The sequence below is a fragment of the Aricia agestis genome, chromosome 9, assembly GCF_905147365.1.
Source record: "Aricia agestis chromosome 9, ilAriAges1.1, whole genome shotgun sequence".
In the NCBI taxonomy this organism is placed as follows: domain Eukaryota; kingdom Metazoa; phylum Arthropoda; class Insecta; order Lepidoptera; family Lycaenidae; genus Aricia; species Aricia agestis.
The window spans coordinates 17151140-17173164 of NC_056414.1; the positions used below are offsets into that span (position 1 = coordinate 17151140).

At 37.1% G+C, this 22025-nt stretch overlaps 2 protein-coding genes across 3 annotated transcripts; both read right to left on the minus strand.

The window, feature by feature from the left end:
- Nucleotides 1-1175: 1175 nt before the first annotated feature.
- LOC121730569 lies at nt 1176-8154 on the minus strand. Of its 2 annotated transcripts, none has more exons than XM_042119678.1 (2): nt 5598-5715; nt 1176-1435 (listed from the first exon to the last, which is right to left on the minus strand). In XM_042119678.1, exons 1-2 carry the CDS (start codon nt 5713-5715, stop codon nt 1176-1178), a joined length of 378 nt encoding a protein of 125 aa, XP_041975612.1. The 2 variants fall into 2 exon arrangements, 1 of the variants encoding a protein (XP_041975612.1); XR_006036128.1 differs by lacking the exon at nt 5598-5715 and adding an exon at nt 8066-8154 and having other exon boundaries at nt 1382-1435.
- A 6041-nt stretch (nt 8155-14195) lies between these two features.
- Nucleotides 14196-15328, minus strand: LOC121730725. Its single transcript, XM_042119865.1, has 2 exons — nt 15232-15328; nt 14196-14458 (listed from the first exon to the last, which is right to left on the minus strand). Exons 1-2 carry the CDS (start codon nt 15326-15328, stop codon nt 14196-14198), a joined length of 360 nt encoding a protein of 119 aa, XP_041975799.1.
- Between the last annotated feature and the right edge of the window lie 6697 nt (nt 15329-22025).

The window sequence follows — 22025 nt, forward strand, 5'->3', positions numbered from 1 at the left end:
AAGCTACAACATAAACTACTTTATTATGTTAGAAAAAGTTGAACCGTGTAAAGACAGACCTGTAACAAACTTTTAAGTAGGTACTGAGCTTTACCGCGACTTACTCTGACGTTTATTAAATAAAGTGTGCTTTAACTTTCAATTTATTTAATAGCCTCTTTTAAAAGATATGTAAAGTTTAAAATAGTCGACACTTTCCACATTACCGGGGAGGCCGATCGTTTTAGTAGGACTGTTCGCGGGCCAACCTGACTGTCAGTGCCGATTGCCGAATTAATATTTTTTATGAGTGCTGCACTTTATTTCCGCCACCCCGTGTATGAAATCTGCCGCCCCCCTAGGACCCTTCCGCGCGTAGGCCGTGGCCTATACGGCCTATTTATAAATCCGGGGCTACTGACTGCACAAAACTAGTTCGGTCAGGTCGACCTGCGATCAGTCTGACCGGAATGATCGACATACCCACCCGTGTATGGGGGCCCTAACGTGGAAAGTCCAATCAGAGCGGTCTGTCCCGACTACAGATTTTAGAAGTAAGTCCCGACTCCCGACCATCCCGACCAAATCACGTTAGTCCGCCATCATCTACCTATGTATCAACTTCTCTGATAGGAATATCAAAGAAGTTATTATGATAGAGTGTAGACCTACGTTATTTGGTCAGGTAATAGAAATTCAATGTTAATCCTGATCTGCCTAAACTGTAAACTTAACTGACCGAAATAGATTAGATTGGTTCGCTTTAAAGTATATATTTCTCTTATAAATAAATAAATAAGTAATATAAATATTTTAATTTTTTTGTGACGTGGGAGAGCCATGATTCGGCACAAATGGGCCGGCTCGACCCGAGAAATACCACGGGCTCACAGAAAACCGGCGTGAAACGGCGCTTGCGCTGAATTTCGCCAAGTGAGTGAGTTTACTGGAGGCCCAATCCCCTACCCTTTTCCCTTCCCTACCGCGCTCCCCTATTACCCCTCTTAAAAGGCCGGCAACGCACCTGCAGCTCTTCTGATGCTGCGAGTGTCCATGGGCGACGGAAGTTGCTTTCCATCAGGTGACCCGTTTGCTCGTTTGCTCCCCTTTATTTCATAAAAAATATTTAAAAAAATAATATACCTACATGCTTTATGATCCATAAAATAAAAGAAACAATTCTTACTCGGTTCTTACTAAACATTTTTATTAACAAGCCAGTCGAAGTTCGCTACGTCGGACATTCCCGGGTACCCCTGCTGGCTCTGCTCCTGATAGCTGTAGCCCACCGTGTCGTAGCTGGGTGCCCCATAAACAGTGGCAGGTTTATCACTCAGGAAATACTTCAGCAGAACCCCACCCACCATCAGCAGCTTTTGAAAGAACTTCATCGTCAGGAAGATGGAGATGGTCTTGAAGATCGCGATCTTTGATATCGCGAGAAGGAGGAGGATTCCTGTGGACAAAAGTAAATAATGATATTATTAACATTAAATTGTATACGTAATACGTCGCAGTTATCTGTTTGAATCTGCTACTTGATTGAATGACTAGCGTCGAATCCATTGAATGAAAACGTTAAAGACTTGACGAGATGGTTCACTTGGTCTTTAGTTTTGACGTTAAAGGTTACGTTACAATCGACGACTTGAAGAGTTGGCCTTTAGTCATTCAAATAAAATATGGTGTCATTCAATGATCGCGCCAGTCATTCTATCAAATGGCAGATATTATGCAAGTGACTGCGACTCTACAATCTCAATAAATTATTATTGGCAAATGCTGCAAGTATACATGTTTTTTTATTTATTTAACTCAGGCATCTTGGCCCATATTATAAATACCTTATAGACTAACATACATACAATTATACTAAAAACTAACACTAACACCAAAACACTAAACACGTATTGTCTGCGACGTGGGGCGCGACGTGTTCGGAAGTCGTCCTCGGAACCTCCTGCAGACGACTCCAATCGGCCAGAACTCCTCCTTCTCGAAGGTCGGTAGATGGTGCGTCGGGACTCTCAACTCAAAGAAACTAAAATTCACTTTGTGGCGGGACTCCAAGCGCTCGACCCTCAAGACGAAGTAGGTCTTGTTCCTGAATCCTGATGTAGTCCACGACCTGCTCGACCGTCGTGGACCAGTGCAGCCTGGACACGTACAGCGGCGTCGCGGGAGTCTCACGCCGCAACAGCTGCTCGGGTCCTTCGGGTGCGGTGCCGCGATGGTTGCGGACGAGGGGTTTCTTCTTCTTCCTCTCCACTCTTATAATCCCGTCATCATCGCACTTTCGGTCCTCTTCGGAGGGAGGACACTCCTTTGCAGGGGCCTCCTTTTTCCCTTTGTTTTTGGAACGCGGGGCAGGAGGCGGGGGGAAAGCGGTGTATTTCGGCCGCGGCTCCATTGCAGGCGGGGCGCGGGCGGCGGGAGCAGCGGCGGCGGCGGCGATGACGTGCTCGTGCGTTGACCCGTCTGAAAGTGCTGACGGGCTGAACGTGATCGCCTGCGCACCACGTCGGCGAGTGACGAACGCGGCATCAGGTGACCTACATATTGAATTACCACTCTTTAATTGTGATAATTCATTTCGTAGATCGCTGATCGTAGACTCCGATACCTGCAGTCTACCTCGAACTTCGGCCAACTCTTCTTTCAGGAATCTGATGTCCTTTAGGAGGGTGACGACGTCGACGTGGTCCAGCGTCACGGGCGGCAGCTTGTGCAGTTTTTTCGCCATAAAAGCCGGCACCTCATCCGGATCCGTCTGCTTCAGCAGGGAGATGATACCCTGCACGCTTCTTTCTGTTCCATCCCTCCGTCGCGATGGCATATTCGCGCTCTGGCCGAGCGTCTCGTAGAGCAAATGCTTCCCCTGGCAAATCTCCTCGCTGGTGAAGGAGGACTTGCAGATCTGCATTATGCTAACCTCGTCCATTGTGTCGATGGCGTGCTGGATAAACGCCAGCAGCGGCAATCAGCCGCGCAATTCGCGAAAATAATGTTAATTAATAATATTTGCTGCGTGTGCATAACGATAATTTAAAAAAATCTATACCTACCTAATATTATAACCTGAAGAGTATGTTTGCTTGAACGCGTCAATCTCAGGAACTACAGGTCCGATTTAAAAACTTATCTCAGTGTTAGATAGATCATTTATCAAGTAAGACTATAGGCTATATTATATTGTCACGCTACGACTAATACGACCGAAGAAACTCGGGGGAAATATTTTTATTTGAAAATGTACGGTTTCTGTAAAATTCCTAATTTACGCGGGCGAAGCCGCGCAAGACATCTAGTTGGTTTTATAAAACACATTCCTCGCAAGTCGCAACACATCTCCGCTCAGCTCTGTATGGAAACGCAGCCTTACAAACTACACGACCGATTTTGATAAAGTTTAGCACAAAATAGGTATATAGTCTACTCTATATAGGCTTGGGAGGTATTTATAATTCTATCTGTTCTACTATTTTGCATGATAGGGCTTCTATTTTTCTCTGTATGGGTCAGCGCAGACAGAGAGGAATAATCCTCGCACGGCCTCGGGCATTTTCTTTGAAGTACTTGAAACTTAGTTAAATGATTGGTCTCGCGCGCGCGGTCGTTATTTTCTTGTAAGATTCGAGCATTTATGCACTTTAGTTAATTAATTTTAAAGTTTATTTTCAAGTGCATGCCCGAGACTGCGCGAGGATTATTCCTCTCAGACAAGCTGACCCAGACTTCAGCAAAATTTTACTCTACGATTTCGACATTGTCGCGAGCAGTTAACAATGGTGGTTATAGGTTAAATTTGTTGTGTCTGCTTCTTCAAGCATAAATACATAGGTCGATGTGCCCCAAATGCTCAAACTTGAAAAGTGTCTCACGGTTAGTTAAATCGTAATTCTTGTCGCTTTGTATATGACAGTTTTTGTGTCCTGAATTTAGTACACTTTTCATTCTAGTACAGATCATATTATCAAATAGCAGGTTAATACGCATAGTTTCACACCAATACGTAGTAAAAATCAGCCAAGTGCGGGTCGTAGTCGCGCACAACTGGTTCCGTATACCGTTGTACCGAAAATAAGGAAAAATTGCGTTTTTTTTTTTTGTATAGGAGCCCCCTTAATTATTAATAATATTTTAATTTTATTATTTATTATAAAAGTACGCATAACATTATAATTGAGGATTTTGTGACAAGTGTCTTTATGTTGCCATTTTGGATTATGAGCCGAAAAGACCAAAAAATAAGGTTTGTTGTATGGGAGCCCCCTTTAAACATTTATTTTTTTTTGTTTTTAGTATTTGTTGTTATAGCGGCACCAGAAATACATCTGTGAAAATTTCAGTCTGGCTATAGCGATTCTTGAGTTACAGCCTAAAGACAGACAGACAGACGGACAGACATCGAAGTCTCAGTAATAGGGTCCCGTTTTTACCCTTTGGGTACGGAACCCTAAAAATCAGCTAAGCGCGGGTCGGAGTCGCGCACGAAGGGTTCTGTACCGATATAGAGCAAAAATCGGGCAAAAATTGTGGGTTTTGTCCTGGAGACAGACAGACGGGCATTCAACGAAGTCTTAGTAATAGGGTCACGTTTTTACCCTTTGGGCACGGAACCCTAAAAAGGAGTCCTCCCGCTGCCTGTACATAATATAATACTCGTATTACGTATATGCTTAGACTATAGTAGCTTAGATAAAAGTACTCTACGGAACTTGGTAAGGTTTATAATTTAAATAGTTAAAGAGTTATTACTTATTATAGAAGAGGTTGTAGGTACATATAATTTTAGACATATAATAGGCTTGATGACTATTTTTTTTTTCTTATTAGTAATTGAACGACCCTTAAAAAATAGAAACATCGCTGAAAGAATGACTGTGATAGCTCAAAAAATTCACCAAGATATGAGAATTTTAACATCTCATAAAATAGACCTGCCCGAAACGCTCCATACAAAGTGCTACGAAAGACTGACGTCACTCTTTCGTAGTTTGTATGCATCGGGAGAGAACTTTGTTCGATAGGTATATTAAATATTGCGCTTATGAAAGTGGTCTAATAACAAAAGTTGCTTTTAATTGCATAAGTTATCGAATGGTATATAAATATTAAGAAATATAATTGAAAAAAAAATCGACTCGATTATCCAACTTTGAAGGCGCATAACAAAAAAAAATACAAATGCTATCGAGCTGAAATTTTGGGAACACTTATTTTTTACCGTGTTTCTTTATATTATTAACAAAATTCGCTAATCTATGACCTTGTCATCATCCCTATTACATTTTAGTTAGGGAGATCGTTACAACCACACAAGTCCCTCTTTAGAAGCAGTTTAGTTTATAGCACAGTTTATAGTCAACTAGCTGAAATTCAATAGCATTGGAACACCTAGCAATTTGGCCAAATTCAATTTGGTCCATCGACCTGATGCAAGCCGAGACAGAACCAAAAGACGATTGAAACCGAAGGCTTAGTGGCTGTGGCTTTGCGACAGATTGTATCGTATGCAAAGTTATGTTACCTCGAAGCGTATGTGAAAATGATACGTATGTCACTGGTATAAAGGTCAGACTGAAGAAGCTCTAATCTGAACACGATTTACTACTTGCCTATCAATTTAGCCGAGCTCTTCTTCTTCTTCGCCCTCGTTTCCGCTTCCAACACATCGGAATCAGCACACGCGTAACACGAAATCAGCAAGCATATTACGAGGACCCTTTTCAACATCGTAATATTCAATTTTTAAACTTGGAACGTCGAGCGCGGGAATTTCAATTTGTTCTTTTTGTTTTTTTTTTCAGCTGAAAACTTGGCACACAAATCATCTGCGCAGCTCGAGACTCCTTAAATAAATAGCAGCCGTTTAAAGCATACTCGTTATTTGTAGGACTTTGCGTATGAAAGTTCCTTTGTTTTTTAAATGTTCAAACAAACCGTCAACTTTTCCCGCTGTGTGACTAATTTCGTCGTTTGGGAGCGATTAAGTCTCTTTGTGCCCCAACACGGAGTTTTACGTATTCAAATGTAACGCTTTTAAAATTTTCTCCTTCAGTACGAGTTATTAACATAACAATATTGAAAAATTTCTTTTTCATTTCTCCTCAATTTTCACCATTATGCCATTTTCGTTACTTATAATACTTATATATAATGTCAATGATATTCTATGTTACTAACGTATAATGTCTATACATAAATGACTTATTCTTAGACCAAAATCGTTGCATGCGTTAAAATGACCCCCCCCCCCCCCTCAAATTGAAAAAACTCAAAATCTTACCAAATAATAAAAGGAAATTGCTAGCTATCCCACAACTGCATCCTTAGACCTTAGACAGCTATTAGTGTAGTGATTAGTGAGTGACTCCCCCCCCCCCCCCCCCCAAATTTCAGGCTGCGACCGCGCCTGCAGTACCTACCTATACTGTTTGTCTTAACTTAATCATAAAATTTCCACATAAAACTTCTCCTTCAAGTATTTAGTTTACAAAGAAAATATAAAATCACAAACCTTGGGTCCGCTTACCGCTACAATCAGAACTTTCCAGAATTAAAAAAAAAACAAATCTGCTACAATCAGAACTCAGGATAATCAGAGAGCAAATCACACAATCTGCTTTGTAATATTAAGATTTAAGATAGAATTCAGTAATTCCCAAAGTGGTCCTGGACCCCCGAGGGTTCATGCGAGAGTCGACGGGTCTACATTGGGCCTCACCAAAAATGTCCATGAAACTTAATTTAATTTGCAGTGGGAAACTAAAATGTTGTCTTGATTTCTCTTATCAAAAAGCATAATTATTACTAGGTAGAGAATATTTCCGGACCTATACGACCTGCAAACCTTCAAGAAGAGAGCGTATTCCTTCTTATAAGGCCGGCAACGCGCCCGCAGCTCTTCTGATGTTGCGTGTGTCCATGGGCGACGGTAGTTGCTTACCCGTTTGCTCGTTTTCCCCCTTATGTAATAAAAAAAATTGTTCAGAAGCAAAGCGACTGTTACTTGAAATAATATTAAAGTTCATAATATTCATATTATGTATTGTAGGAAGGGGAGGATGCTCTAGGGGGTGCACCAAAATTTTGTAAGTGGTCTACGAAACAAATGAGTTTGGAAACCTCCGAAATAGATAATACAGTTTTATGCGGAGTTCTTTGCATGAAATCCCGCAACCGAGCTCAAAAGCGAGCATTTATCGAATTACTTCATCTACATTATAGACTCGAGAGTCCCAGAATAAGATTCTAGAATTTAATGTAAGTGTGTTACCATTACTCCGTCGTCCATATTAATGTTCGCTTTTCCAGATGTTGAAAATAAAGTTTGTGTCTATAGAATAGTTTATACGGTACTAAGTTATATTTGTATCCGACGAAAAACCTAAAAATTAAAAAGGTTCTTAAGTAACTAGTTAATTACTTATTATATAATATATTATTTAATTTGGCGCCGACTAAGCATAGAGGTTTTTTTTTTTTACTTTTACATAAAATCTTTAATTTTTGAAAAGAAAATTTTGAATTAAGAATTTATTCGAAACAAAAAACAGAAGTGGTCAATGATATTGTACTTATACAGATCTGTTACGTCCATACTATTTACCGGCTTAAATCTCTTCCGAACAATTTTCAAATTCAAAATTGCAAACATTGACAAATTTGACAGATAAGTAAAACAAAAGATACGAAAAACCATTTACATAAAAGAGACAGTTCTATTTTTAAACGTCGAATCGTATCGTATCGCCTCTTTCTTCGCCTGAGCTATGACGAAAATTCGATTTTTTCCAGATTGTTCGAAAAAATAATTGAAAATGTAAATATTCAAGGTATTTATTGCAATCAAGACATGTGGTAAGAGATTCCAAGTGTTTTGTTTTCTTTTGAGTCATAATTGGTACATTTTCGAAACACGCACGACGTCATTTTCAATTTATTTAGGTAAGACAAGACGCGGCACGTTCGTGACTGCGCTCGATGCAGACTAAATACAAATCTTCACAACGCGCGCGGTAGTAACATATCTGCTTTGAGTTTTTCATCATTGGAAGTGGTCAACAGAATAATAATAGTGTACAGAATTAAAAGTGTGAAAAACCGCTGAAACTGTCAGGAGTCAGGAGTCAGGACTCAAGGCAAATTGGCCCGCGCTGAAGAATTCTTAATTTGCACCAATTTCCCGTGCAGCAGACAGCTGCCCAAAACGAATTTAAATCGTCGTGTGTGTTTATTGAACTTTGAATAGAACATTCTACGTGAACATTCTTTGTTCGTTTCGTTTGAAGTAGTGACACACAACGCTATTATAATATGGAAAAAATATCTCTAATTTAAATAAAATTCTCGTGTCGTGTGCCCTGTGCGCGAACTCCTATAAAACGGCTCAACCAATTTTAATGAAATTCTGTACATGTACATTTGTTAGGCCTGAGAATAGGTTTTTAATTTTTATATACTTTTAATACAATATATGATAGTGATACATAGAGTAACTTATATGATATGATACTAGAAATCATTTATATGACAAACAACGTTTACCGGGTCATTATTCTAATATGGAAAAGATATTATTCTATTTAAGTAACGATTTACGAGTGTGTTTAATGTCACTTCTTTTAAAACAACTGAACACACAGTTATTGATCAAATTAGGTATGAGAATGGAGAATCGGTCAAAAAAGTTGTGAAAAGCCTATTCGCCACTTTATCAGAAAGTAGTGAAACAGTTTACTTACATTGTTTACGAAGATAAATGCCTTGTTAGCTGTAGCCTGTATATGAATATACGAGCTTTACGCTCGCGTAAAGAAGTATTATTATATACAAACTTTCATCCCCTATTTGAACCCCTTGGGGTTGGAATTTATCAAAATCCTTTCTTAGCGGATGCCTACGTCATAACATCTACCTGCATGCCAAATTTCAGCCCGATCCGTCCAGTGGTTTGGGCTGTACGTTGATAGATCACTATGTCAATCAGTCAGTCACCTTTGAGTTTTATATATATAGATACTATGGATATATACTATAACTGTATAGTTAGAGCGACTGTAGAGATTGGCTCTACATTAGGGTGATAACTACTTACTCTACTAAGGGCCTGTTTCACCACTTCCTGATAACGTGCCGGATAGACTATCCACAACTTATTGGACAGATTCTCCATACTCTATCTGTCAAGTTAAGTGGTGGATAGCCTATCCGGCATTTATCAGGAAGTGATGTGCCCTAAGTCTGTGAGTCATAATATCATGATGTTGTCAGGCATCATTTTACCTGATTGGCAGGTTTCAATAATCCATAAAATAATAGAATTAGAATGAAAGTAGTAAAGATTTTTGTTCTATAATATTATTTTGAACTTTTCGGGGGTTAGAAGTTTGAATCCCTTGGGGGAAGTTTCAAACCTCTAACCCCCTGAACACGCCCATGATAGGCATAATTTGATGAATATCGAATTACCTTTAAACTCTCACCATTATCTTTATGAAGTTTCTTCAACGTCACGAGTTCGAAACTTCGTCAATTCCAAAAGCATTAATTCGTTGATCTGAGACTCGTGTTATTATCTGAAACACGTGGGAATGTGGCGATGTGACGCATCACCACGTTTAAGCCGGTTGCACTCCGGGAGTGGCGACAGAAGTGAAATCAGTAGAGCTGACATGCGTTTTCGTAGCGAGTTAGACGGGTATATCAGTGTTTTTCAACCTGTAAGTCGTGACCCCCTGGGGGGTCTGAAGCTTCTGTAGCAGGGTCGCCAGAGTTCGTAAGAACTATTTCAGACAGACGGACAGACAGCGAACTCGTAGTAGGGTCCCGCTTTTACCCTTTGGGTACGGAAACCTAAAAATCGCATCAAAATCCGTTGCTTTTTTTTATTATTTTAAGTAAGCAGCAACTTATTTCTTAGCCTACATGTAAACCGACAGCGATAAACGACTTTATTTTATACTATGTAGAGATGATAGTCATTACTTACATGTCAGTAGATTTGAACAGCCTCACTTACACTTAACTCCTTTCCAAAGATCCTATCTCATGTACCAGGAAGGCATGATAGCGGAGATGTAATGAGTTCGATAATAACTTCGTACCTGTGGCCGCAACTTAAATGGCGAAACGCTGATATAGCATCTCATAAGCCCCGACCACACACTCCAACTTGGATAGTTAAGATTTATCGCCAAGATATTATATATGTATAAATTACAATATGTAATACACTTCGACAAATTTGACATGATTTCTACTTTGACAGTAGTTTTAGCAACGGTTCATAATATGCACTTTGAACTTAGAATCCAATTGAACTTTGTTTAAGAGGAGTCCACACCGCCCTTTTTTCCATACAAACGTTGTCCCCTGTTTCCTCCCTGGATAATGTTAGTAGAGTTATAATTTTTTTCCTGAATATTTATTTATTTATTTAAAACACTTTATGCAAATATTTACATAGGCGGGCTTAATGCCGTGTGGCATTCTCTACCAGCCAACCTTAGGGTGATGATGAAAGTGTAGAATAGGCGCATTCTAAGACTGAATTGGTTTAGACATTAAATAAATAGTTATATCTACGGCCACTATGTTTTCTTTTTTTTCATAATTTAATTATTAAATAAGATATGAACGTTCAAAAACCCAAAAACTTGGCCAGACTTTCCGCTGTGTTCAAACGTCCAGAAAACAGATTTGGCTAGATTATACAAAAAAAAGCAAAATATAGGGACACAGCTCAAGCCTTTATTTAATCTTTAATGAAAAAAGTAATTAAATCGGTTAAGTTTTGGAGAAGGAATCAGGAGACAACGAATCGTTGATTTTCTGGATTTTCTGCAGTTGTCTCTATCGCGTTCTGCGGTACGCTTGAGGTAAGGGAGACAGCTATAGATATTACACGTACTTTTTTTACATTTCTCTAGCCCCTGGTGTATCCTCTTAAGCGTACTTTGCAATTTGATTGTGGTTTTAAAAGTTTTTCTTAGCCTCTTCTTCACGTGTGTAGAGTAGAGTAGGTGTAACATATTACACAATATTAAAAGGTTGGGTGTACTGTGTAGTTTGGAATAACTTGCTTTTTTCTTCTCTTCTACTTGATTCTGTAATGTGGACTCATCTATAACGCCTATCATATCGATTAATATGTGTAGGCAGGTATCTTATATCTACAGCCGAAAATAAAAATAAAATACTTAGCTATACGTCTGATTTCAACAACCAAACAGTCACCTATCAAATAACCACTTTATGTACCGTTAATAGTATGATGTTGGGTTGACTATTCGACCGTGTGTGAGCGGCTTAAAACTTACACGGAAGTGCTAAGTCATTAACTTTATTCAAAGTTTCCAGGATCTAGACCGAACTGTGTGTTCATTGAGTTATAATTATATTATTCTAAACAAGAAATAACTCGAGTAATGCCCAGTTTCTGAAATTTTCTGACAGTAGGTAGGTATATCTATTTTAAATCGTTATTGATTTGTTGATGCGTCAGCCTATCAAAAGCAGTAATAAATAGATAAAGTCTTGTTAAAAACAACTTAGAAACCAGGCATTTATATACTTGGTACTTACATGTAATATTTGTTAAATATTGCGTGATGAATAAACATAATATTCATATTGGTACTAGCATTATAGGCGGGTTTTGTTTACATTTGAAACAAAATGAATGAATAAGTATGCAAATATTATGATGAACGCTATTCGCAAATCCATTTCCCGTGCACAAAGTCAAATAATATCGCCCAGGCCGCGGGCTACAGGCCTACAGCGGATATAGTTTCGACCAAACGGGATTGATTGACTAACCATATTTTGTTATGATTCAGGTAAATTATTATCGAATTAATAGAACAACTTTAAACAATGAACTGTAAGTAGGAGCTTCGCATCACATGCTGCATGGAGACAAATTATTTCAAAGACAAAATTTCTTTTTTTGGGGGTCCTTCAAAACTGTCACTTGTTACAAGGCTCTAGCCACCAAAAAAGTTTGAGAACCGTTGCCCTAGACTAAATTAATCGTAGCATTAAAGCAACGTGACAAGACAATGCGTTGTGATTCATTTTTTAGAGTTCCGTACCCAAAGGGTAAAAACGGAACCCTATTACTAAGACTTCGTTGTCTGTCCGTCTGTCAGTCTGTATGTCTCCAGGCTGTAACTCAAGAACGGTAATAGGTAGAGAGTTGAAATTTTCTCAAATTGTTTATATCTGTTGCCGCTATAAGAACAAATACTGAAAACAAAATAAAATTAATATTTAAGGGGGGCACCCATACAACAAACGTGATTTTTTGGCCTTTTTTGCTCTATATCAATAACAGCCACAGGTTATAGGTACTTGAATTTTTACACAATTCTTAGTTTTATGTGTACTTTAATATTTAATAACAACGTTTAAATAAAATAATAATTTAAGGGGGGCTCCCATATAAAAAAAAAACAAATTTTGACCAATTGCTCTATAATGGCACGGAACCCTTCGTGCGCGAGTCCGACTCGCACTTGGCCGATTATTATAATAATAATAATTTACCCCGCGCGCCCGTGGTCAGAGTAGACAGAATGTGGTGGTGGCTGGTGGGCAGCTCTACATTCCAATTTAAAATTTTGAATAGCTTATTTAAAAATTGGAAAATGTGACATTATTGATAAAAAAACCTGTTTTATAATAAGTAAGTAATTTGTTAATTTGTTTATTTTCTTCAACAATCAACTTTATAGAAGGCCCTCCTATTTACTTGGTCATGGGATTTGGCTCGTGAAGTCAAGAGTTTAAGAAACCCTGATTTACGGAGGTGAATAATAAAATTATAACGAGTATTTACTTATTATATTCCTTAAAATAATGTAACTTATATATTTTAATAAATTAATGCTATATAAATGCAGATTATAATAAAGAAGATACAGAAAATACATTAAGAATAATATATAATTACAAACAACACTTATAACCAAATTATTAATTAATATGTTAATATGATTTTCCAGAGAATGTGAATACAATTCGCAAAGGAGAGTAGACTAGTGTAATAAAAATTATAATTTTTAACAACAATTTTTATGTCTCAATTGGACAGAATTGATAACTCAGACAACATCGCACTTGCAACATGACGATTGCTCTTCATCAGGCGATTTACATACGCTTTGTCGTCGATCACTCAATACACTTACTAAAACCAGAGTAGACAGATATAATAGCGGTTTCGGAATCTAGAACTGCCCCGGGGCAGTGCAGGCAGGGCAGGCAGGCCGAATAATAGCCGAACAAAATCGATGATCCACGAAACACTTAGACTTAAACTAGATAGTATTATCTAGTTTAAGTCTAAGTGTTTCGTGGATCATCGATTTAAGTTTAACGTATTATCCATGTATATGGATAATACGTTAAACTTCGGCTATTTTCGTATCCATTCGGCCCACGCTGCCCCGGGGCAGTTATCGAAAGATGCCGAAAACGCTATCAGCTGAAACTTCAACAACCAACATCTCGCATAATATGTACTTCAGAGAAGTTGATTCCTAGGCAGATCGCGGACCTAAGTAATTTGGACGTAGGTCAGTCAACTGCCTAAGAATCAATTTCCTCGATGGTACACATGAACAATCTTGTGTAGGGACGGTGAACATGACTAGTGATTGGACAGTACTAGCCATTAGGAAAGAGCACAAAAACACTATATTCATTAAGGTAACGTTAAAAACTACCAGTTTTTCTTTAAAATCAGGCGTTCTATTACTTTAAAAACAGGTTTTTATGGCAACCTTTATAAATATTATTGTGTTTTTGTGCTTTGTCCAATGACTGGTACTGTCCAATCACTGGTCGTTTTACCCTACATGTGAGATTTAAAATTAGAAAAAAAATTTAAAATACGTTCTATTTTAGGAATAAAACGAATTTTAAACATTTATTCAAGGGGAACTCTTTAATATGTAGAGATTATGATTATATAGATTAAGTAGAGCTTGTCTAACTTAAAATGACGCGCCCCTCCCTCGTATTCACAGTACAAATTTTTTCTTTAATCTTTACACCAACTAGTGAAGTGGTGGGGCTTTTCATTTCAAATTAGACAAGTTCTACCAGAATCCTGGCTTGCGTGATGTCATTAGCCAATCTTATTAATCAAATCTCACTGTCTAATACACTGTTCGAGTTTCGGAACCAACCCAAACAAATCTATTTCAGGCCTTATATCCTCTCCTATGTCTCCCGCCTTGACGCCTGTTATAGGGGCCATAGTCATGATGGGGGCCATACTCGTGATGCCCATACTCATGATGGGGGATATACTCGTGATGGGGCACATGCTCGTGCTTCTGCTGCTTGAGGTAGCTGATGAACCAGGCGAGGAAGTAGCCAGCCTTGTGGACCACTACCCAGAAGATGAAAGCGTATACCAGCTTGAATATGAATACTTTCTTCAATATTAGATCCGCGAAGTAGACTGAAACAGAAGTAGTTAATTATTAGTTTTCCAAAAGTAAGTTATCTTACTATCATAAGTACTAGTATTATCCATCCATACTAATATTATAAATGCGAAAGTGTGTCTGTCTGTCTGTTACCTCTTCACGCTTAAACCGCTGAATCGATTTTGCTGAAATTTGGCATGGAGATACCTCGAGTCCCGGGGAAGGAGATAGGATAGTTTTCATCTCGGGAAATGTACGGTATAAACCATTTTTGGCGCAACGGAGTTGCGGGCGTCATTTAGTAATTTATAAATATGCGAAAGTCTGTTTGTTTCTGTTGAAAGATCAGACGCAGAGCTTTTTACACGCCCATCCACACAAGGATTATTATCTTTCTTGTCAGACAATCAGGACGTGCAGGGGCGTACCCAGGTTCTGGGCCAAGGGGGGGGCAAAATACCCAGGCTCTGGGCCAGGGGCATTTATAATTTTTAGTTGTAAAAATATTGTATTGCAAACAAATGGCAAAAATTCGTTTTCTTAATTTTTGATTTTTATAGATAAAAGTACTAGATAATATACCTAGTAGGGACGTCAACATGATCCGGGGGGGGGGGCAGCTAGTCTAGTGGTTTCTAGACTATGACTCTGACTAGACGATGAAGGCGATTTTGCCACAAAAATGCCAAGTTTTAATAAAATATTTAAAATAGGTAATATTAAACAGGCTTAAACAAAATGTGTCTTCAAATAAAATAACAAGACACTTACCCTTTGTTGTTACAATTAGTATAAAGTAACTTACTGAGGAGAGCAATTTTCTTCTTCTTCCCCCGAGCCTCAACACTGTGCGCCTCAATCGCGACGAAGCAAGAGAGAGCGAGAGCGCAAACGAACAACATTTTCAAACCCATCTTATTTCCTCGAGTTTTTTTTCACAGATGTTTATGTTAAATGTTTTCCGTCTGGTTGTCCGTCACGGACTAGTAACTTCGTCTCAACATTTCGGCGAGTCGGGCGGGTGATAATTGATGAAAGTCCCATCGCTCTCGGCTCAGCACATGATAATTGAGTTACGGCTGTTACGGTGAACTCCGCTGTCGCTTTCGTTCAGAAATTCGAATTTGCAAGGATCCGTTAACTTGCGTAACTATTAGCACACCCTCTTATAATTATTTATTTACCAGATATGCTCCGTGCGGGTTCGCCCGCGTAAACTAGGAATTTCGTTGATACCGTACATTTTCCAGTAAACAAAATATTCTATGTCCCTTCACGTGGTCTATTTTACATCTGTGCTAAATAACATAAAAAGTTTCTACCAGTAGTTCGTGAGATAAGCACTTTCAAATAATTTTCCTGCTTGTTTCCACATTTTCCTCTGTTTTTTCACTCTTATTGGTCTTACCTTAATAATATCGTCGTATCCTACGAATAAGGGCGCTGTTGCAAAAACCCTACTTTACAGGAGAAGGTTTTTTGTGTTTATTTCAAAATATTGTTAGACAACTTTTAGAAATTAATTATGAAGTTATCGCATAACTACGTAGCGGTTGCCATGAAATTTTGAATGAGACGTTTAATTTGATATATTCAGGTAGATTTGTCCCTTATTTCTTTTTTCGGCGGAGTAAAATAAGTCTCATCAGACACAAGTAACGTTATGCCTTTTTTTAAAACAATTATTTTTAAAGTATACCTAAATACAACGGAACATTTCAAAAGCTCACCTGTTGCTATTTTTGACATGGAGCCAAAAATAGCAAAAAATCACGTTTGTTGTATGGGAGCCCACTTAAATATTTAATTTAATTTTTTTTCAGTATTTATTGTTATAGTAGCAGAAGATATACTCAATCTGTGAAAAGTTCTTGAGATAGGGCCTGGAGACAGACGGACGGACAGACAGACATCGAAGTCTTATTAATAGGGTCCCATCTTTACCCTTTGGGTACGTAAACCAAAAAAAAAACAATACAAATAGGCATATGGAAAATAACATACATTAAAATTAATAATATGGAACGTTTCATAATATTAATTCTCAACCCTGAAAAAGCAATCACAATAACTATTGGTTTCTTTCAACTTGTAAAAATAAAATATATAACGTGATAAGACTTCACAGTTTTATGCCAGTTATTTTAAAAATTACCAAATAACATTATAACTAACGACTAGTTACTCTGACTATTATAATATTGGTAAACTTTTATGACAATAAGATTATCCAAGAGCCAGCGATAGACAGATTTTTGTCATTTTATAAAAGCTGAAAGTTTTACTGTATGAACAAACAGCAACTATAGAATTTCGATTGCGTTTAGGAGGTATCCAGTTTTGAAGGTCTACCTAGCCTTCGATACAATGTAAAGCGCTTTTATTTTCTTACTTCTTTCGGAAATGTAGGAATCTCATCTCAGACAGCCTTAAAAATTCCCTAAAATGCTAAAAGTATTAGGTACACTTTAAGGTGGTGTGGCAGTGGGAAGTAACTGGCATAAGTTGTCTAGCAATAGAGAGCAACTGTCATAAGGGTCCGTCAGTAGAAGACGAGATTCGAGAGAGAGAGTGGGAGAGAGGAAAAAAATTGCCTTAAATTTTATCGAAGGTGCGGTAGACTTTCAAAACCTCCTAAAGATGCGCGACCGAAGCTCTATAATAATTGTTTGCCTTTCTTACCTCTATATGAGTTACTAGCTTTTGCCCCCGGCTTCGGTCGCGTGAAATTGAAAAATCGCGTAAAACACGAGTATTTTAGGAACATTATGTTTTTCCAAAACCAAAAGTAACCTTTGTTACTCTTCATTCTTTCGACTTAGTATGTGCTAAAAATCATGTCGATTAATTGCTTCGCTAGGGCGTGAAATAAGGACAAACAAACATACTTTCCCATTTATACTTTAAGTATAGGCTATAATACGAGTATAGCATAATTATTGTAGGTAAAAGAAAACTCTGGCTGTTTCTGGCTTGATTTAGCTTATGATTAGTTACAATATGACGGAGCGGTGCCTATTCTACTTCAACATCAGCTTAGCATGATAACGCTAATATTTTGTATTCTAAATCAAATTCTTTTATGAGACGATATACGTGTCCTTTTGAAAGAGTGTGATGACCGATGATTCATCATCAGCACAGCTCAAGAGATGTACTCAAAATTTTGGGTACATTCAGTTACTCACAGTTCGTCCAATAAACCAAAAAAATTAATAGTAACAAAAAAAAGTTTCGTTACACTCACTCTCGATACATAAAAGCTCTTTTCCTAAATATTTAATAAAAACGAAACTTTTTTTCAATTCTTTCAGGCACCGGGGACTGTTTTCGTTTTCTAGAACCTAAAAATACAAAAAAAAACTCAAATTATATTGTAAAATGTTATTTTATATTTAAATATTATTGTAGCACACTGCTTTTAACTATTTTTCTATACGGCGGAAAAAGCCACAAAGTTCACTGCGGCTTTTTAACAAAATTAAAAAAAAACATTATAAACTTTCAGTTATATACTTTTCGAAATGGTTAGTATATAAAAGGCAAATTCATGTAATAATTTTTCCAATAATAACTGTTCAACTAAAGAAAAATTAAAGAAATAAATTTCGTACATAGAAAAAGGCAACAAAAGCCATTAGGGCAAACGATTCTCTAGTACTAGTACTAAGAGACGATTCCGTGGAAAAGGCCACAGACGCAATAGTGTCTTTGTTACAGGTAATTACTTTTAATAATGTAAAATATTTTTTATACTTACTGTGTGTTCCCTTTTACGGTTAACACAAAGTAATTTAAACAAAAAACAGTGCAATACGCGAGTTCGGGCGTGGTGGCGCGAGCGCCTCGTCCCGGCCCCGCGCGTCCTTTCACGTATTCCAAGAAAACGGTCACTGAAGCCTTTGTTGCTTTTTTCGCCGGGGAATTTAAGAGCTAACAAATGTGGTATTTTTTAAAACTTCATTTACTGGTTATTAAAATTAACTTTTTACTATTTTTTACACTAAAGGTTATAAGATAATGAGCTGCCGATTTCGATTTTGCAATAAAAATAAAATTCCATAGTGACCAGGGCGCCCTTATTCGTAGGATACGATATATAGGCGATTCCATTATCGCCGGTGCAACAGTTTGACACACTTAAAGCTTCCTACAGGCAAAATGAAGCATATTTATTAATAAAATATCCTTGGAAGGGATACATTTTAACTAGTTTAACAATGATTTATCTATATATTAATACGTGAGCCAAAAACTTTGTATCCCTTTTGACGAAAAATGGGGAAACGTAGGTGAATGAAATTTTGCACAGTTTTAGTTTATAAGGTGAAGGAGTGCATCGAGCTAATATTATTTTGAAATTATGCTTTTATCATACATTTTTTTAACAAATAAAACATTACACACACTACAACACACACACTAGGAAAAATGACAGATGTTTGAGTGACAAACCTATACATACGAATTATACTCTTTTTTTATGGTTGAAGTCTGTTGACAACAAGGTGACCAATTTAAAATTGGATTATAGTTTTTTTTTATTGAATCTTAGATACTATAAAGACAATGCTTACACGGCCAGTCTGAGATCAGCTGAGTCCCAGAGACAAGAGTTGACAAAAATATGATAAAGTCAATATTTTTTACAAAATATAGGTAGTAGTACTAATGTCGTTAAAACTAAGGTCGAATTTCGACCATTGGGCGATCTCTAGTAAATAAAAACCTTCATCAAATGTATGAAGGGCCACAAAAAAGGTTTGAAGTGCCATCGCGGGTGCAACCAATTTGACCTTTCATTAACAACTGTGATGAGTTCATGCGCGAATACTGGTTATTGCGAAACTTTTACAAAATAACATGCCTATATTTCAAAATAGCATAAAACAAAGAAACTATGTAATTAGATAAAAGTAATTATTGTAATAAGTACTAGAAATTAACCATTTAAGTACGATCGCGGGTGCAACATCAAAATTCTCAAATCTCTTAAAGGTGAATTAAATCGTAATTCTCTAACAAATTTAAAAATTTTCGATATGGAATATATAATTGGTCGCTATTAAGCATTAGTGTCCTAACCCACAATTTTTTTTTGTTGATAAATTTTGAATGCAGTCTTGTTCTAAATCATTTAAAGAACATAACTGCATTCATAACTCAATACGTAATTTTTATGTAGGTTAGTACACGAATGCTTAACAGCGTCCTATTATACTAGTAAGTTTGTAATAAAACTGCACCAATTTGTAGTTTTTTTTTTTTAATTTTTTAATTTTCAATTGTTTATTGGCCTGACAAAATTAATCGTCTAAATCACTAAAAACGATTGAATGCTGTAATTTATACAAAAGATTTCGAAGTATTTTTGTGTGTAATTTGCCTATTACAAATCACTAAAAAAAATTAATTTTTTAGCGCCGAGTAGGTGCTTTCACAGTGCACTACACTCATACAGACCCTAAAGTATTATCACTTTGTTATTGTTAGACCTGGTACAAGTAAATCAAAGAATTAATTATTAAGCTAACTTGTAGTATTGTCACTCTGAATGTACTGAGATTACGCACGATTACAATAATTGACAGCTGTTAATTATTGTTATAGTAATTCAATCAAGATGTCGAAGCTACGCGGATTGATAACCTAATGTATCCTACATTATTACTATTGGTGAGTGGTGACACATTGTTCTAGACATAGTCTGTACTCTGTTATACAATTATAATCTAGACACACGGTAGCGTGTCAAGCCAAGTTCCAGCATAACAGAACTGGCGAGCAGCACCGTGTGTAGTATAACACGAACCATTTGTTATTGACAAATAATCATATACAGATTATTTGCCACTATTGTAACAGCTGATGGCAATCTAATAAAATTACCTGAGAGAAACTTCATAGTGCATTGTTATGGGCTGGACAGATTTATATAAAATATTGATTTGTTTGGGTGGGTCTAAGAAATGGCCAACATAATATTATTATTAAGGGAAGTCGACTCAATTTTTTTATTTGTCAAAGTTGTTTAATCCTACTATCCTACTAGTCCTACTAATATTATAAAGGCGAAAGTTTGTTTGGATGTATATTGGATGTATAGATGTATGGATGTGTGGATGTATGGATGTTTGTTACTCTTTCACGCAAAAACTACTGAACGGATTTTAATGAAACTTTACAATATTATAGCTTATACATCAGAATAACACATAGGCTACAATTTTAACCGACTTTCAAAATGGGGGAGGTGTTACGTTTGTTTTCTTATGTTCAACGATTACTCCGCCGTTTGTTAACCGATTTACAAAATTTTTCTTTTGGTATATAGGGTATCATCCCAATTTGGTATTATATTCACAAAACTGGTGATCTGATGAAGGATACATAAGTAATCGAGGGAAATCCTCAAAATTTATAGGGAAACATGTGGTGACTTCGGTTTCATGAGAAGTATTCTAAGCATATGCTACCAACAAGTAAGATTTTGCACCTAGGTATACCTGGTATACCGTGGTTCGGAAGGTGCTGAGAGAACTCCTGATTCTTTATTAATACAAGTTTGGGAGTTTCAGCGTTGTTTTAAGAACGAAAAGCATATGCTACTATGCAAATTACATTCATCATCATCATCATGATGATGTAATTTGCATAGTAGCATATGCTTTTCGTTTCGTTCGTGATGAGGATGATTCCTCATCACTACCATATTATACCATGCATCGTCCCATGGTTATGACTTACGAACCTATATAATGACCCTGTTATTGGTAATTTTCATAGTCTTTTAGATCGTGACTCGAGTTTGTCAAGCGATAATTAGAAAAATCTATACCTACCTAATATTATATACCTGAAGAGTATGTTTGCTTGAACGCGTTAATCTCAGGAACTACAGGTCCGATAAAAACTTATTTTAGTGTTAGATAGCTCTTTTATCGAGATTATAGATTAGCTCATTTATCGAGTAACACTTTTTTTAGTTTAGTTAGTTTTAGCGTGATAATATAGGCTATATATTATCACGCTAAAACTAATACGACCGAAGAAACTCAGGAAAATGTAGGAAAAAGGGGGAAATGTTAGAAATTACGAACTACTGGAGCAATTTTTATGGCAATATTTGGCACAGATATAGAGTAGACCAAGTGAAGGGAGTAGGGACATAAGCTATTTTTTATGGAAAAATGTACGGTTTTCGTATAATTCCTAATTTACGCGGGCGAAGCCGCGTGGGACTTCTAGTATAGTATAATAATAATAATATCTATGGACGCTTCACACGGCACACCACGTCAGTCTGGTCCCATGCTAAGTACCTGAAGGACTTGTGTTACGGGTACCAGACAACGGAAATATATTTAATACTTTTATACTATTACATATTACATAATATATTTCAGATTTTTATTATATGATACACATATTTAATACACATCCATGACCCAAGAACTTTGAAAACTTTTTGTCGGCGGGATTCAAACCCGCGACCCCCGGCTTGAGCTACCAACAGCCGACCAACTGAGCCACAGAGGTAAATCGAAAAACAAAGTTTCCCGGGTCAGCTAGTTTAAATAATATTATTATTATGAAGTC

Excerpts from the sequence above, each read along its gene's own strand:
- LOC121730725 (XM_042119865.1), bottom strand. The coding sequence starts at position 15,328 with ATGTTGTTCGTTTGCGCTCTCGCTCTCTCTTGCTTCGTCGCGATTGAG. Across the intron at positions 14,459-15,231 it reads GAAGAAAATTGCTCTCCTCA|TCTACTTCGCGGATCTAATA; the intron begins GTAAGTTACTTT and ends CTTCTGTTTCAG.
- LOC121730569 (XM_042119678.1), bottom strand. The coding sequence starts at position 5,715 with ATGTTGAAAAGGGTCCTCGTAATATGCTTGCTGATTTCGTGTTACGCG. Across the intron at positions 1,436-5,597 it reads GAGCTCGGCTAAATTGATAG|GAATCCTCCTCCTTCTCGCG; the intron begins GCAAGTAGTAAA and ends TTTTGTCCACAG.